At 48.8% G+C, this 13984-nt stretch overlaps 6 protein-coding genes across 6 annotated transcripts; 5 read left to right on the top strand and 1 right to left on the bottom strand.

Annotated features, from left to right (window-relative positions):
• Positions 1-30: 30 nt before the first annotated feature.
• Positions 31-1248, top strand: F5147DRAFT_667928 (Longin-like domain-containing protein). The gene is made up of 5 exons (XM_041435311.1): positions 31-121; positions 173-282; positions 341-501; positions 557-718; positions 770-1248. Exons 1-5 carry the CDS (start codon positions 50-52, stop codon positions 922-924), a joined length of 660 nt encoding a protein of 219 aa, XP_041299149.1. The 5' UTR covers positions 31-49; the 3' UTR covers positions 925-1248.
• Positions 1249-3613: 2365 nt separating this feature from the next.
• On the top strand, positions 3614-6521 carry F5147DRAFT_667924 (uncharacterized protein). Its single transcript, XM_041435310.1, has 7 exons — positions 3614-3714; positions 3782-4160; positions 4217-4231; positions 4288-4381; positions 4440-4504; positions 4555-5890; positions 5942-6521. Exons 2-7 carry the CDS (start codon positions 4006-4008, stop codon positions 6416-6418), a joined length of 2142 nt encoding a protein of 713 aa, XP_041299148.1. The 5' UTR covers positions 3614-3714; positions 3782-4005; the 3' UTR covers positions 6419-6521.
• Positions 6522-7043: 522 nt separating this feature from the next.
• F5147DRAFT_195559 (heterokaryon incompatibility protein-domain-containing protein) lies at positions 7044-8796 on the top strand. The gene is made up of 3 exons (XM_041428519.1): positions 7044-7104; positions 7162-7247; positions 7301-8796. The coding sequence occupies exon 3, from the start codon at positions 7310-7312 to the stop codon at positions 8732-8734; it is 1425 nt and encodes a 474-aa protein (XP_041299147.1). The 5' UTR covers positions 7044-7104; positions 7162-7247; positions 7301-7309; the 3' UTR covers positions 8735-8796.
• Positions 8797-8886: 90 nt separating this feature from the next.
• Positions 8887-10413, top strand: F5147DRAFT_667917 (uncharacterized protein). The gene is made up of 6 exons (XM_041435309.1): positions 8887-9040; positions 9095-9407; positions 9471-9485; positions 9542-9635; positions 9698-9765; positions 9882-10413. The coding sequence occupies exons 2-6, from the start codon at positions 9232-9234 to the stop codon at positions 9916-9918; spliced, it is 390 nt and encodes a 129-aa protein (XP_041299146.1). The 5' UTR covers positions 8887-9040; positions 9095-9231; the 3' UTR covers positions 9919-10413.
• On the top strand, positions 9757-10990 carry F5147DRAFT_195540 (uncharacterized protein). Its single transcript, XM_041428518.1, has 3 exons — positions 9757-9773; positions 9831-10459; positions 10514-10990. The coding sequence occupies exons 2-3, from the start codon at positions 9938-9940 to the stop codon at positions 10883-10885; spliced, it is 894 nt and encodes a 297-aa protein (XP_041299145.1). The 5' UTR covers positions 9757-9773; positions 9831-9937; the 3' UTR covers positions 10886-10990.
• A 509-nt stretch (positions 10991-11499) lies between these two features.
• F5147DRAFT_801714 (arginase deacetylase) lies at positions 11500-13200 on the bottom strand (the record flags this gene model as incomplete). The annotated part of the gene is made up of 9 exons (XM_041443282.1): positions 11500-11887; positions 11939-11979; positions 12037-12115; positions 12166-12186; positions 12243-12262; positions 12313-12446; positions 12504-12707; positions 12821-12991; positions 13045-13200. 9 exons carry the CDS (start codon positions 13198-13200, stop codon positions 11766-11768), a joined length of 948 nt encoding a protein of 315 aa, XP_041299144.1. The 3' UTR covers positions 11500-11765.
• Positions 13201-13984: the final 784 nt, after the last annotated feature.

Here is a 13984-nt window from a genome sequence, read left to right as displayed (position 1 = left end):
CATCTCCGCAATTGCTTCCACTTGAGCCACGACAACATCATCTCCCACCATGGTCCGCTCAACAATAATAGTCCGCGCAACAGATGCTTTGCCAATGGCGGCAAGCGTGGATGATGAACAGGTTAGATTCTTTAACATCTTCATTACTGAGGAGGTTCATTTACCCTAATAGACCGAGCAGGCTCTTCAGGAGCACAAGCAACAGTCGAAACTAATTTTTCGACGCATTACTCCCAACTCGGAACCGCGGTGTTCCATCGAAAGTGGGCAGTACACGCTTCAGTGAGTGTCCGTTCTCATTTCGATCAGGCTCCGCATACTAAGCCGCCGGCTGGTATAGCTACCTCCTCGCGGATAATGTTGTGTACCTCACCATTGCGGACAAATCTTACCCGCGGAAACTTGCCTTCTCGTATCTAGAAGAACTTTCAAAGGAGTTCTCCGTATCTTACGGACCCAAAGTAGAGTCTGTGCGGAAACCTTATGCCTTTGTCGGGTTTGGTGCGCGATCCTACTGCATCAATTTTTGCCGAGGACTAATTCACGCTGCATTCAGATACCTTCATGTCCAAAACAGCACGGTTATATCAGGATACACGCGCAGCTGATACAGCTGGATCATCAAACTTGGACAACTTAAACAATGAATTGCAAGATGTCACTCGAATTATGACCAAGAACATGGAAGAGCTTTTGTGGAGGGGGGACTCGTTAGACAGTGAGTGTGGAGATTCTATGTGCTCTTCTTTCATGCTTCGACACTTCACAGGAATGTCGCATCTGTCAACTTCTCTGCGTTCTGAATCGGAAAAGTACCGCAAGGCAGCAAGAAACATAAACATCCAGGCGCTCATACGACAATATGCACCATTTGGTGCTGTGGCACTTATTCTTATCATCATGTTGTGGTGGCGGTTCTCATGAACTGCATTCGGACTCCTTCTGCGAAGAGTTGGACATCTTTCAGCCAGGCAAAGTAATCTATTACCTTTTGCAAGACTTTTGTAATATTGTCTTCCATTGGACCAGTATGTCATGTTTTCTGTTCCCATCTGAATCCTGGAATCTACAGCAAGTGGCACCTCCTCGCCCCTTCGCATTGCTGGTCAAGTACAATATTAGAACGGGTCGTAATTGATATTGACGTCAACTCGCACGATCTCCTCGTTCGTACCCTTCTTTACCGACAGTAATATTCTGACATAGGCTGCTGAAAGTATCGAATAGTCTCGATGAATCACATCATGCTGCTCATCACCCTCTGAAGGATATCGTCTCGTTTGCTATGTCGCAAAGCGACTGAATATTTTACAAGTGTGAATTTTTTGGGAGCAATGTTCAATCCACATGGCAATAATCGACATCTCCGTTGTAGGGAAATTAATGGCACATTGTCATTTTTTCGGCGGAGATACATGATGATCAGAAGCATCACGGGCTTTCAGCTTTCCGCAAGACTAATCGTTTGACCACATGGAACCTAATTCGCCGCGACAGCTCGTTGGCATGTACCATCATTTCTAGTCGGCTGGTTGTCTACTTTCATTTACAGCAATAAATTGAACAAAATCTCGACATGACCACAAAGAAGCTCGGACGCCAAAATAAATGGATGTGAGTTCTTCCAAAAAACGGAGGTACTCACGGCGCCCCTGCACAGTCACAGTCTTACCGAAAAGGAAGTCAAGTGCTTCCTAGGAGCCGCGTTTCCAGGCAAACTCGCAGTCAAGGGTGCATCGCTTAATCATTCCGGGAAGTCGACCACTATATTCAGGCTATCGTGAGGAGTTGTATGATGTTACCGAATGGTGCTATCCGCTTACCGGCCACTTCCTCTCGCAGCTGGAGTAGCAGAAGTTTGAAAGGGAGAATCGTTGGTGTACCCCGATGCTCGAGAGCCCCATCTCATGAAGCATGCGTTAATACCGCAGTTGCTGAGACCCAACTCCACCACGCGCTCGACTCAGCCACCGAAAGACCACAGCTGGCATTCAGTTTGTAGGGGGAAGTAATGCGGTAAGAGTAAATTGCTGCCTACAAACTTGCATCAACGATTGACACCTTGCGTAACTTGCAGTGAATATACCATGCTTGGTTCATGTATTATCAACTCAGGGCAGCTTGCGAAGGATCTGTTCGGATAGCGCAGTAACTATACCCCGAATTACTTCCGCGGAACCGACCGTTACATTTTATAGATGATGGAAGAACTTCCTTGTTTTATCGAAATATGGCAACAGGTTTAAGCGTACCGCTTAAAAATTTGCCGTACTGTTGGCACTAGGCGAACATCGTGCACCCATCGATGCCAAGGTGTGCCATTTCCTAAAGCGAACTTACTCAAAGAATTCCATGATCATAAGCATCTGTTAGCAGAACGGACGGCGCACGCGGTGCACCTATTGTCGAGGACGAGGATGAGCTTTTATCACAAGACTTCCAACACTGCGAACGCTTCATTTGACACATATAGTGGGCTTTTCATGTATGCCTGTGCGTGTTTATACTTTTTTCATCATTAGGCAACGGTGTTGACGGCTTGTAATTTATAAGGCACCTTCGTTGTTGGTACCTGAGAGCGTCATTCCATCCGTTTTTTCGTCAGAAATGGTCGACAACCTGTCTGATGCTGAGCAAGTAGCGCTAGCTCACGGTACTGTTTCTCGGTCTTTCACTGCATCTGATTGCTTAAGGAGAAGGTGCTGAGAGAGGCACAAATCATCGTGAGGTGGGTTGCCCAGACACCATGTGATTTCCTAGTTGAAATTTGGTCTGTATACAGGAGGCTGATAATGTGAGCTGTCTTTGCGATGCAATGGCAGAGAAACTGACCTCCATCGACCACTGTTTCTTCCTAGTTATAAGGCTTCGTCACCGAAGCTTGACAAAAAGCACAGGCTAACCACGGCCTGACCGAGGAGAATCTCTGATTGCACCTATAAATGAAGTGCTTTGATGGTTCGCCGTGGTATTGAGAAGCAGGCCATCAATCCATCAAAGTCCAAGCAATGACATACATGATTTACCCTCAGAAGGCGTTTATGAGCCCACCAAGGATACTTCATTCCCAAAGGAGTGCTAACGGTGACCACTTATACCTCCAGTATCATAAATCATTAATGATGGCCAGGTAGATTTATGCAGATCCTGACGTATACTCCCCGATTCGTCGCTTCGATGACTAGTCAAACCAGACCCTGGCAATGTTGCATCTAGCTCTCGGAGACGAATTCTGGAGCTTCGTCACATAAAATGATGACATCTTGGTACGTCGGAAGCACCTGATCCAGTCTGTCATTATTTATTATGCATACGCACTTATGGGTCTCATTCTGGCGGACTTCGTTTCTTGTTTGGGCCCTGATCAGATTGATAGTTCAACGCGACAAAACCGCCCTTTTATTTGTGCTCGAGAACGGTACGGTATGCAGGTTGGCCGGAGATTAGGTAAGTTAACTAACCCTTCTCAAATTATGATGTTTTCCTTCATCATGCATCAGCTGCGATACGAGATCATTGGTATATCATATCGAGCATGAGCTAACTATAATTGGCACGTTTGCGCGGCTACTCGAACTTTGAAATCTGAAGTCAAGTCACGTTTTTGTTATACCACATCTGTCCTTGGAGATGGATAAGCATATATCATCTAGTGGTAGTGCAGACTGTTAGAAGTACGTTCAAGATGGAATTTCTGTGCTACGTAGGTCCCAGGTAAGTTGAGAGCCAAATGATCTTGATAAAGGTACTGAACCCACCCGGCATGCGTTCGTTCCGCCAGCCGATCAGATATCAAGTACTATCGGTCACGTTCTATTTGTCACCGAATAGTAGCAAAATCAGCGCTGAAAACTCGGCCATCGCCAGCAATTGTCTCGATATGGCCTAACACGAGGCAGGGTAGGGCTGCAGGGTCGATTTATTAGATGAAAGGCAACAATCGCCTCTTATCAGTGCGTTTCCCTTCTCTCTCAGCTTCTCTCATCTTCAGAACCAGAGTGTACAATGAACGGAACCGGAGGGTTTTCCCCGCCTCAGCAGCAACCGCAGCAGCAGCCCCAGCCATATTCTCCCCCGTCTGGTGGCCAGATCGCGCCCGGATCTATCACCTACACGACATCCACTAGTGCGGATGGTCAGGTTACATATCATCCTTTCAGGTATGATCGGCATCTGTCTCACAAACTAGCTTTATCGTAACCTATCGATGTTGCAGAGCGGTGCCTGCAAGGCAAGTGGTTGTGATGTTGACGAGATCGCACCGCCTGATCAGATTATGATGTGCAGTTATCAGACACCCCAAGGTGTTGTGCATGGTATTCAATGGGTCCCTGCCGAAGCCACGCAGATCTTGCCAACAGGTGCTCAACCTGCCAATGCAGTGAGTTCTCAGATCGCTCGAGTTTTGCTCGTGACCATTGATCGAGCATGCGAATCAGGAATTCGCTGCATCCTTTAATCGCGGCCAGCTCAGCAGGGAAGAAGAGAGGGAGCTTGAAAAGTGGTACGGTTCGTTGGATGTAATGTTGCTTCAGAATCTAAACCTTTTTTCAGGAAACGGTCTGAGGAGAAGCGCAAAAAAAAAGAAGAGAAGGCATCCCTCAAGAACATCGCGAAACAGATTGAAAGGGATGAAATAGATATCCGCATGGCGCGCGAGAGGGATACTCAGGTCAGAGGACGCAAAAAGAGCTTCTACGGAGAAGCACCTCCCTCTGGATACTCCATTCCGGGGACCGCTGCATACGGCACCTACAGCAGTTCCGATCTTGACCGCAGATTCGACAGTCTCGACATAGAGCGCAAGGAGGTTACCTTCGCTGCAAGGCCCAGAAAGCTTTCTCAGAGTGGTGCAGGGGGATACTCTTCCCCTCCCGCCACGTACAGTAGCCCAACAGGCTATCCTACAACTGGAGGAGCTGGCCCTTACAACCGCGCAGCCTCTCCTTACAGACCTGTAGGTAATTTCTCCACTTCACCAAATATAAGGCCGCAAGAATTCCCTTCTACGTACCCTGGTGGACCGGATCCCATGGTGAGGGCGCCATCTCCGTATGGTGCACGAGCGCCCTCTCCTTATGGTGCGCGAGCGCCTTCTCCTTATGGGGCCACAGCGCCCGGTCCCAGGGCGCCCTCTCCTTTTGGTGCCACAGCGCCCACTCCTTACGGTGCCAGAGCGCCCTCTCCTTATGGCGCCAGAGCACCCTCTCCTTATGGGGGACCAGGACCCTCTCCTTATGGTGCTCGAGCGCCTTCTCCAATGCCGCCGGTGCCCCGTGGGGCTTCTCCAATGCCGCCAGGGCCACCCCGTGCACCTTCTCCATACGGACGCCCTGTGTCCCGGGCACCATCCCCATACCATGGTCAACAGGCATCGACCTATCCTCCTCCTCACCGCGCCCCTTCACCATTTGTCCCCCCTGGGCAAATCCAATCAGTATACCCCCGTGGGCATGTCCTTGAAGGCCAGCCTGTCGGGGGGCCCCGGTCGCGAGCACCCTCTCCAATGCCCGGTGCGCCTGCTGGGCCAGGATTCTCCTCATCCCCACGTATGCCCAACGTAGGATTCGCTTCATCTCCCCGTATGCCCAACGCAGGATTCCCTTCATCCCCCCGTATGCCCAATGCAGGATTCTCTTCATCTCCCCGTATGCCCAACGCAGGATTCCCTTCATCCCCTCGTATGCCCGGCGCTGGAACAGGAGGAGATTCGTTACAACTCGCTGCTCCGGAGGCATTCTCCCGTCCACCTAATGCCGCTCAACCTTACACTCCGTTTAGCGTAATGAGGATCCAAGAGATGGACAAATTTTACGATCAGATTCCTCGCATGCCACTTGTGCTCGACACTCATGACGTTTACCACCAGGACTGGATCAGATTCATGAATGTACGTGGTGACAGACTTATCCATTGGCTTATTAACTCACTTGTACTTCAGGATCTTGCTCTTGCATGGGCCGGCAAGATGCCCATTCATGAGTTCTCCAAGGGGGGAATTCCTCCCAAGCGGAGCTCACTTGTTGCAGATTTGATCAATCTGTGGAACGATTCATTCTTCCGCGCCCGTCGCGTTGAGGTGGTCCTCTACAAAGGCCGCGAGCGACGCTCAGGTCCACACACAGGGACCTTGGACAAAAACCTTCCAATGCCTGACCTCGACTTTGATTCTGATTCAGACTCGTCAGAATCTTCCTCTTCTCTCTCTTCGGAGTCTGAGGACGGGTACTACGGTCGCGGCGTTGATCTCGCTGAATCCAAGAGAAGGCGCCGAGAGAAGAAGGAGGAAAAGAAATGGCGCAAGAAGGAAAAGAAGCTCAGGAAAAGGGCCAAGGAACGCGAGAGGCAGTACGCGTTGTACTTGAACTACATCGCGCCTCGCGACATGCCTGTTCCAGGAAATTCTTACTATGGTTGATTGAACATGCAGCGCATGAATCCAGTAACGTCGAACTTGTTGATACTTGAACTCTCCATTGTCATTGTACTACTACAAACTGCGAATCGATTTGTTACCCGGTCGAGCCGGAGGGCGTAAGAGTAAATTGTGCGAGGTCACAGGTCCCAGGTAGTGACATATATAAGGAACCGGGTTTCGAGAACTCAAGCTTGGACTGTCGAGAGTCTTCTAAAGTCCTACGCAGGTGACCCAGCCGGAGTCTCTGCCCCGGAGTGCTCTGGTACCATAATCATGATGCCCTGATATCTATGATATCATTTGGACCAAATTCTCGCTACTAGTAGTAGTCGCACGCCGTGAACCCTTACAGTATTGCAGGACGGGCCATTCCGTACCCTGATGCACGGAGGAGACAAGCGTCAAAAAGATAGACCGGACTTCTAATACCGTCACTATAGACTAACGTGCTGTTAGTAGCGCACGTCATTCAACTGAATCGCCGCAAACCCACGATAATATCGTGGCTAGATTGTCACAGGAAGATAAAGGAAGATACGATAGAAAATCAACTGAACACAAGACCTACAGCTGACAGGCCAGTATAAGTAGGTCGTGGTCACGGTGATCTTCAAGACCACGGTGTTTAATATTGCATTCTTTGCACGATCTTTATCATCACTTAAAGCATTCTATACTCGCCCGAGGTAAGCCGAATGCGTTTTCGGACATTTGAGACGCTAAACTCGCCTGGTGGTCTGTAGCCGCTGGACCTAGAAACCTGTAACAAACATCAGGCCATCTGCGGAACATCTCTTGACGTTCACGCAGGTGAGTAGTAGCACGTGTGGTATGTATTATCAAAATGCTGTCGTATCATAATTCATTTTGTGGCCCTTCTAGGCATTCGCCATGAGTGATGTCGCAGAAAGACTCCTTGAGGAGTTCGACCAATATGTGATGAACCACATTCCGATCCGCCTCATACGCCTATCAGACATGACGTTTGTAGAGCGTGGTGATGTGGGGAAGCACTTTCGGAGCTTTGTCCCTCAAACGAATCTTTTTGGGATCTATAAGCCCTCCCGGGTTATCAGATATGCCATTCTATCTCACCGATGGCTGGATTCGGGAGAGCCAACATACGAAGAGATGAAGACGCGCAAAGCAACAGGTCCGGGATACGAGAAGCTGAAGAACTTCTGTAAACAGGCCAGGAAGCACGACATGGAATTTGCATGGTCAGATACCTGCTGTATTGACAAGAGCAGCAGTGCCGAGCTGGACGAGTCGATTCGCTCCATGTTTCGGTGGTATCATAATTCTGCTATTTGCCTCGTCCACTTAGCAAAAAGCACGACCATCGAGGATATATTGCATGATGAATGGACGGAAAGGGGCTGGACATTGCAAGAACTCCTTGCACCCTTCCATATCAAATTTTTCAATAAGCACTGGATACCTATGACGAATGATTCAAACGACAAACAAAAAGAAGCTACCACCAGGATACTGCAGACTCTGGAGAAGGCCACTGGCATTCCTCATGATGAGATCAACTGGCAGTTCAATCCACGTCCGTTCAAGGTGGATGAGCGGATGGTGTGGGCAGCCAGACGCAAAACAACGAGGGTTGAAGACGTAGCGTATTCTCTGATGGGTATATTCGACGTCAGCCTGCAAATCGCATATGGAGAAGGAGGAGATCGCGCATTCTGCAGGCTCATCGAAGCCATCATGCAGGCTGGTGACCCTTCTGTCCTCAATTGGAAGGGCACCACTGCAAAACATCGCACTTCATATGCTATTCCTCGATCGCCAAGGAGCTTCATGAACCGTCGAGAGTTGAAGTTGGCTAGTGGCGGGCGACTGGAGATGACTATGACCAGTCTCGGCTTGCGGGTGCCTCTAGTGATCCTCCCTCTCAGTCTCCCTTTCTCAAAGGCTGCTGGAACAGGGAGTGCCTGCATCACATTCGAATGCCTGTTGTATCCCAGCATCAAGATTAATATCAATGTTAACAACTCGAAGTTGAGCCACGGTCGGTATCGATATGCGCTTGGGATCATCAACTACTCGCTTGTCAGGGATGGATTAGTGCGTGAGGTTGTGGAGATGCAGGGCAAGTCAGCCGGAATCCCCCTCAGATGCCAACTGGTAGATCGGTCCAGCTCATCCACCCCTGCTGTTGGGTTCGGGTTTGAGACTGTCTACTTGGAACAGAGCCTATCTAAACCATGGGAAAAGATACGTGAGGAGGGTTTGATCGAGGTCGATTTTCCAACCACACCGCGTTTTTACATCGAACATAAATACCTAGAAAATGTCCACTTGTAGCCCTGACAAATATGTACTCGTAATATTGCCTAGGCCGGGCAGCGGTATTTTTACAACCCAGGCTTTGATTGTGTCGGCTATTTCGAGCTATTTATAGCTAGTACTAAACAGTAGACGCCAAAATGAACTCCATTTCGAATAACCTAGGTAGTGCTGATACTAATAAGACACATAGCTACATAGTTTATCCAAGGTACGGCAGTCTTCCCAGACTGCATGACACACAACTACGGCCGCGGCCAGTAGGCTATGCTCTGGAGCCTGAGTGACGGAGTGACGATAATTGTCGTTGTCAGCGTCAGCATGGTAAGGCGCTTCGCCCACTGTCATTATCACTGACTTTCCAGAAATATGTCACAGGTGGGGGGAGACCTACCCTGAAGCCTGAGGTATGGCTGAGTGCAATATTTGCCGCCCAAACGTTTGAAGCGACGATCACATCCTATCACTGCGATCTTCTTCCCTTCAAACAGCTTCCTTCATTCACAAGGTGCACAATGGATGTGGATGGAGTAGGAGGTTTCAGGATTCACGAGCCGCAACCCCAGTCGTACTCACCCGATCATTCTCACATTGCACATAGTTGGGCTGCAAATGGCCAGATTACACCTGGAACTATCACCTACACGACGAGCACTAATGCAGACGGTCAGGTTACAAAGCATCCTTTCAGGTATGAACGCATATCTAAGAAGTGTTGCTAAGCCCACTTCATTTTGACCTTTTAAACTTGCAGGGCGGTGCCTGTAAGGCAAGTGGTTTACGAATCGATGTTGACAAGATGCCTGATCCAATCATGGTGTACAGCTATCAGACCTCCCAAGGAATTGTACATGGTCTCCAATGGGTCCCTACCGATGCTACACAGATCTTACTAACAGGCACTCAGCTCCCCAATACAGTGAGTCCTCGGATCACCCGAGTGTTGTCTCACGACCATTGAGTACTGAGCATGCGAATAAGGGACTTGCGGCAGGATCCTTTGGTCTCGATCTTTCGGGTAGGGAAGATGATGTGGTATCTAAGAAGTGGTACGAACGTGCGTCTTATATGCCTCTGGGTGCTCGCTCGATGTTACTAACTGTAAGGCTGAAAGAGATCCCCCATTTCACTTACCCTGGTGGACCTGATCCCACCGTATTGGCAGCATCCCTGTCTTCCGTCCGAGGGCGCTCTCCTTATAGTGCTCGCGCGCCCTCTCCAATGTCACACTCGCGCTCTGCTTCCCACGTGCCGTCCCCATACCAAAGTCGTCAGCAGTCGAGATCACCCTATCCTTTCCACCGCACTCCTTCACCTGATGTTCGCACTCACCCACGTGCGCCATACCAGAGTCGTCAGCAGTCGAGATCACCCTATTCTCTCCACCGCACTCCTTCACTTCATATTACTCCTCCGCAAATTGTATACCCGCATGGGCATGCCTTGGAGGATCAGCCTATTTTGGATCTCCAGTTGCAAGTACCCTCCCCATTTCCAAATGCACCCACCGGGCCAGAGTTTTATTCAACTTCACATATGCCCATCATTACTTTTCACAGAGAATCAATGTCGGACTCTTCTCCCCATCCGTTCGCCCGTCCACCGGATGCCACTCAAGCTTACACTCCGTTCAGTATGATAAAGATTCAAGGCTTGGATCAATTTTTCAACCAGATTCCAAGCATGCCATCGGTGCTCGATACCCATGATGTTTACCACCAGGATTGGAGCGCATTCATGAATGTACGTGCTTATGAACACTATTTCAGTGACGTATCAGCTTATTTTCTGTTACAGAATATTTCTCTTGCGTGGATGGGAAAACTACCCCTTCCCAAGTTTGCTGGGGGTTGTTCGCCTTCACGGAACTCGGCTGTTCTAGAATTGATCAATTCGTGGAACAATTCCTTCTTCGGTCCCCGCAGAGTAGAGGTAGTCCTCTACAGGGGCCGTGAGCGATGCTCAGGCCCGTACACAGGGGCTGTAGACGACGAACACTCATTTCCTGAATCGGAAAGGGATAACGAACGCGAGCGGAAGTACTCGTTATACTTGACCTATGTGTCTTATCTCGACGATCGACTCGAGCCGACCACTAGCACATCCCATCACTTCAGAAGCCACAGTGGCGCACACCATAACCATGCATCTTATAACTACTATCACTGATAGGATAACAAGCTTGCAAGAAGGTGGATGTGGGACTGTTGATATTTTTTATTGTTATTGTGCTACTCCCGTGTATAGTTGACCAGTTATTGACACTTGGTCACATTCACAAACTTATGCGGCACGTTATGATCGGTTCAGTAATGACCGATGGTGCTGTTACTCAGACTTTAATTACATCTAGGCTATCTCAGGCTGCCAATAATGTTCCTCCCTTTCCAGCTCTTCGCAGCATGCTCACATTACTCATACTATTCTCGCAGGAATTATGATCTCTCGGTGATGGCAATTCTCCATTGCCTATTCTCATCGTAGGTGGAAAAGCACTCGAGGTAGTCATTCATCACTGGCAAGATCACGGGTTTGACACGGACATCTCCCAATATGTTTTTGCAGCATTCCCGTTCGCTGCTACCATCCGCAAGCTCGTCCTCGGCTGGTCAAAACCCCTTTATCTTCTACTTCTGAGCACGCCATAGTGCAAGGTGCCATTTTACGCACCGTTCATGAGCATTGTATTCTTTTCATCAAAGACATTAAGTGTTAGGACCTGGTTACTACAACATCGTGGCTGGCCTTACATTTGACATCGTTTTGATACACTCTGTTTATTTGCGTCAACGAAAGAAGAAAGAGATAGTGTCAATATCGTATACAAGCGCTTGCTTTTGTAATGAACGGAATTTTACTCGGAATCATAAGCAACGACCGCAGGTGGCGGCTTGTCTACGTACTGCATATTTTTTTATCAATGGACCATAAAAGATTTGATGGTAGGACTTCATCTACTCAGATACCCTCTGTATTCTGTTGTGAAACAGAGGCTTGCCTTGGAACAATAACCTAGCATGAGTGCTGACAGAAAGCCGTCTTCTGGGTTCTAGAGCTCGTCAGCGAGTGTTTGCCTTCGTTTTACTTGCCGTCTAGGCGGCTCGTCGGTGACCAACAGGGCAAGGAAGTCATCTGCAAGACCAGCAGCAAGGATACCAGTGATATCACCGGCTGGATTGAACGATGAGCCCCCTCGTTCCAAATTAGGGAGATGGATCTTACCATTATCGTATGCTGGAGCAACCTCGACAATGTCAGCCCCACTACAAATGAGTCATCAACTGTTTATACAGGCCCGTGAATGATAAAAAGAATCTTACACAAAGTTCAATCCAGCAAGACCTCGAAGGATTCGCTTGGTCTCTCGACCGGTCCATCCAGCAGGCTCTGGTGTACCAGCTACCTAGGCATTAATAACTTCAAAACTGCCCTAGTGATATTGCGCTCACTTGCAGGTGCCTGACTAGGGTCTATCAGAGAGCGATTAGTTTACAGCGATGAGGGATCAATTGGAACATCTGCAGACCGATGGTGTCAATGTCAAAGCTGAGGCGGGAATCAATATTGTGATCAGCAACGCATTGCTCGAGACACACCTCAGGTAAACAGGGGAGTTACCGATGCGTTGTCGGATATGCTTGACAATCTCATCTGTTCCAAGGACGTCGATATCCTCAGCCATAATAAGCTCAAAGCCAACTTCTTCATCGTGTTCGATCAGCTCAGGGCCCTGTCCATTCAAAGTGCGTCAGCTCGAGCAAACTTAAGACACACGGAACGCCCTGACCTGCAGTTTATTCCGGATCCCAGCATGAATACTGGTGTTGGACATGAGTCCCTCCTCAAACGCCAATGTGAAAAATGTCCCGTGCGTGACCTTGGACTGTTCGGTAATGCCGCCCAAGCTCGGCCAGGTGTCGATGTGTGCATCAAAGTGAATGACAGATATGGGTCCATAAACCTGATGAAGAGATCGAAGAATCGGAAGCACCTAGGGATCATTTGACATGTGAAATCCGGAGGATGTAAGTACATCATGCTATCTTACGATGGTATGGTCTCCGCCTAGCAGTACATGATCAATTACATATCCGCAGACGAAACCATGGTCCAGGGCTCACCTAATGTCAGTATACGAGGGTGCTCCACTCCGTCATGTGCAAGCTTTGCGGTGCGCGCACTAGCGCTTCCATTCACGGGTCGTGCCAAAAGGGTGGTATACGCAGTTTCCATTTGATCAACAGCTAACGCGTTGTCATAGGGGCTGATAGGGACCTGTTGAACATTCTGTCAATATGTTTAGACACCTATAACCGGCTGAAACTTACGTCTCCACAGTCGATCACTTCTGCGCGGGTGTACGGGTTCGTCATCCATTCCAACGCGTAGCCCTGTACAGCGGACTGACGTCTGGAACCAGATCTAATTGCATATGGTCCGAAACGTGCCCCTGGTCTGTAAGAAGTTGCTGTGTCAAATGGCATGCCGAGAACAGCGATGTCAAAGGTTGTCGACGAATCATCCAGGCAACGTGTGTAGGGTAGATGGGAGTAGCTCAGAGGTCCCGTGTAACTGAGGTCTGCCTGTGTGCCATACTTTGCTGTCCATGGCTCCTGCTTGTTTTCGAACGCATGTTGCTGCGCATAAACAACAGGAAGTAGTGTGAGAGGAAGGTATCTCATTGTCAGTGTATGTACAATTTTTTCTTCGGCGCCAACTTATGAGAGGGATCAGGAATCAGGATAGATCTCTGGGACGGAGAACATTTTGTACTGCATGTTAGGTACTGTTACATGCTCCGAAAGTATTTCTGTGTTGTCTGTTCAGCACCTGATTAACACGTGGTGATATAGGAAACAGACAAAGATAGCCTGGAAAGTTAGAAGGACTATCAAAGTTCAGCATGAGGCCAAGAATCCGAAAGTGCGTGTGGTGTGGGAGGCGATTGAGACATGAATATCGATAGAAAATCGTGGACAAGGTCGGACACCGCCATGCCTTTGATTTCGGCTGTAAAAGAATGTCTCAGTCCCAGTCAGAAACAACCGACTGCTGTCGAATATGCCATAGTATTCCACTATGTCTGCGCCACTGTGTTGCGAACAAGGAATAAGACTTACTATAAGAGCCAATGATAGCCGGGATATCTACACGAGGCTCAATCCGGGCAGGCCACGGATGATTCGTTTAACCACTCTACCCGTATAAAGTAAGTATGCTTTGTGCCTCCAATGTATTAGTTTCCCTTAGTGAGATCACAAGATAAGG

Source organism: Suillus discolor (genome assembly GCF_016758755.1).
Source record: "Suillus discolor strain FC423 chromosome Unknown F5147scaffold_3, whole genome shotgun sequence".
Classification (NCBI taxonomy): domain Eukaryota; kingdom Fungi; phylum Basidiomycota; class Agaricomycetes; order Boletales; family Suillaceae; genus Suillus; species Suillus discolor.
Note: the sequence above shows the minus strand (reverse complement) of the source record. Positions and strands in the feature narration are given on the sequence as shown.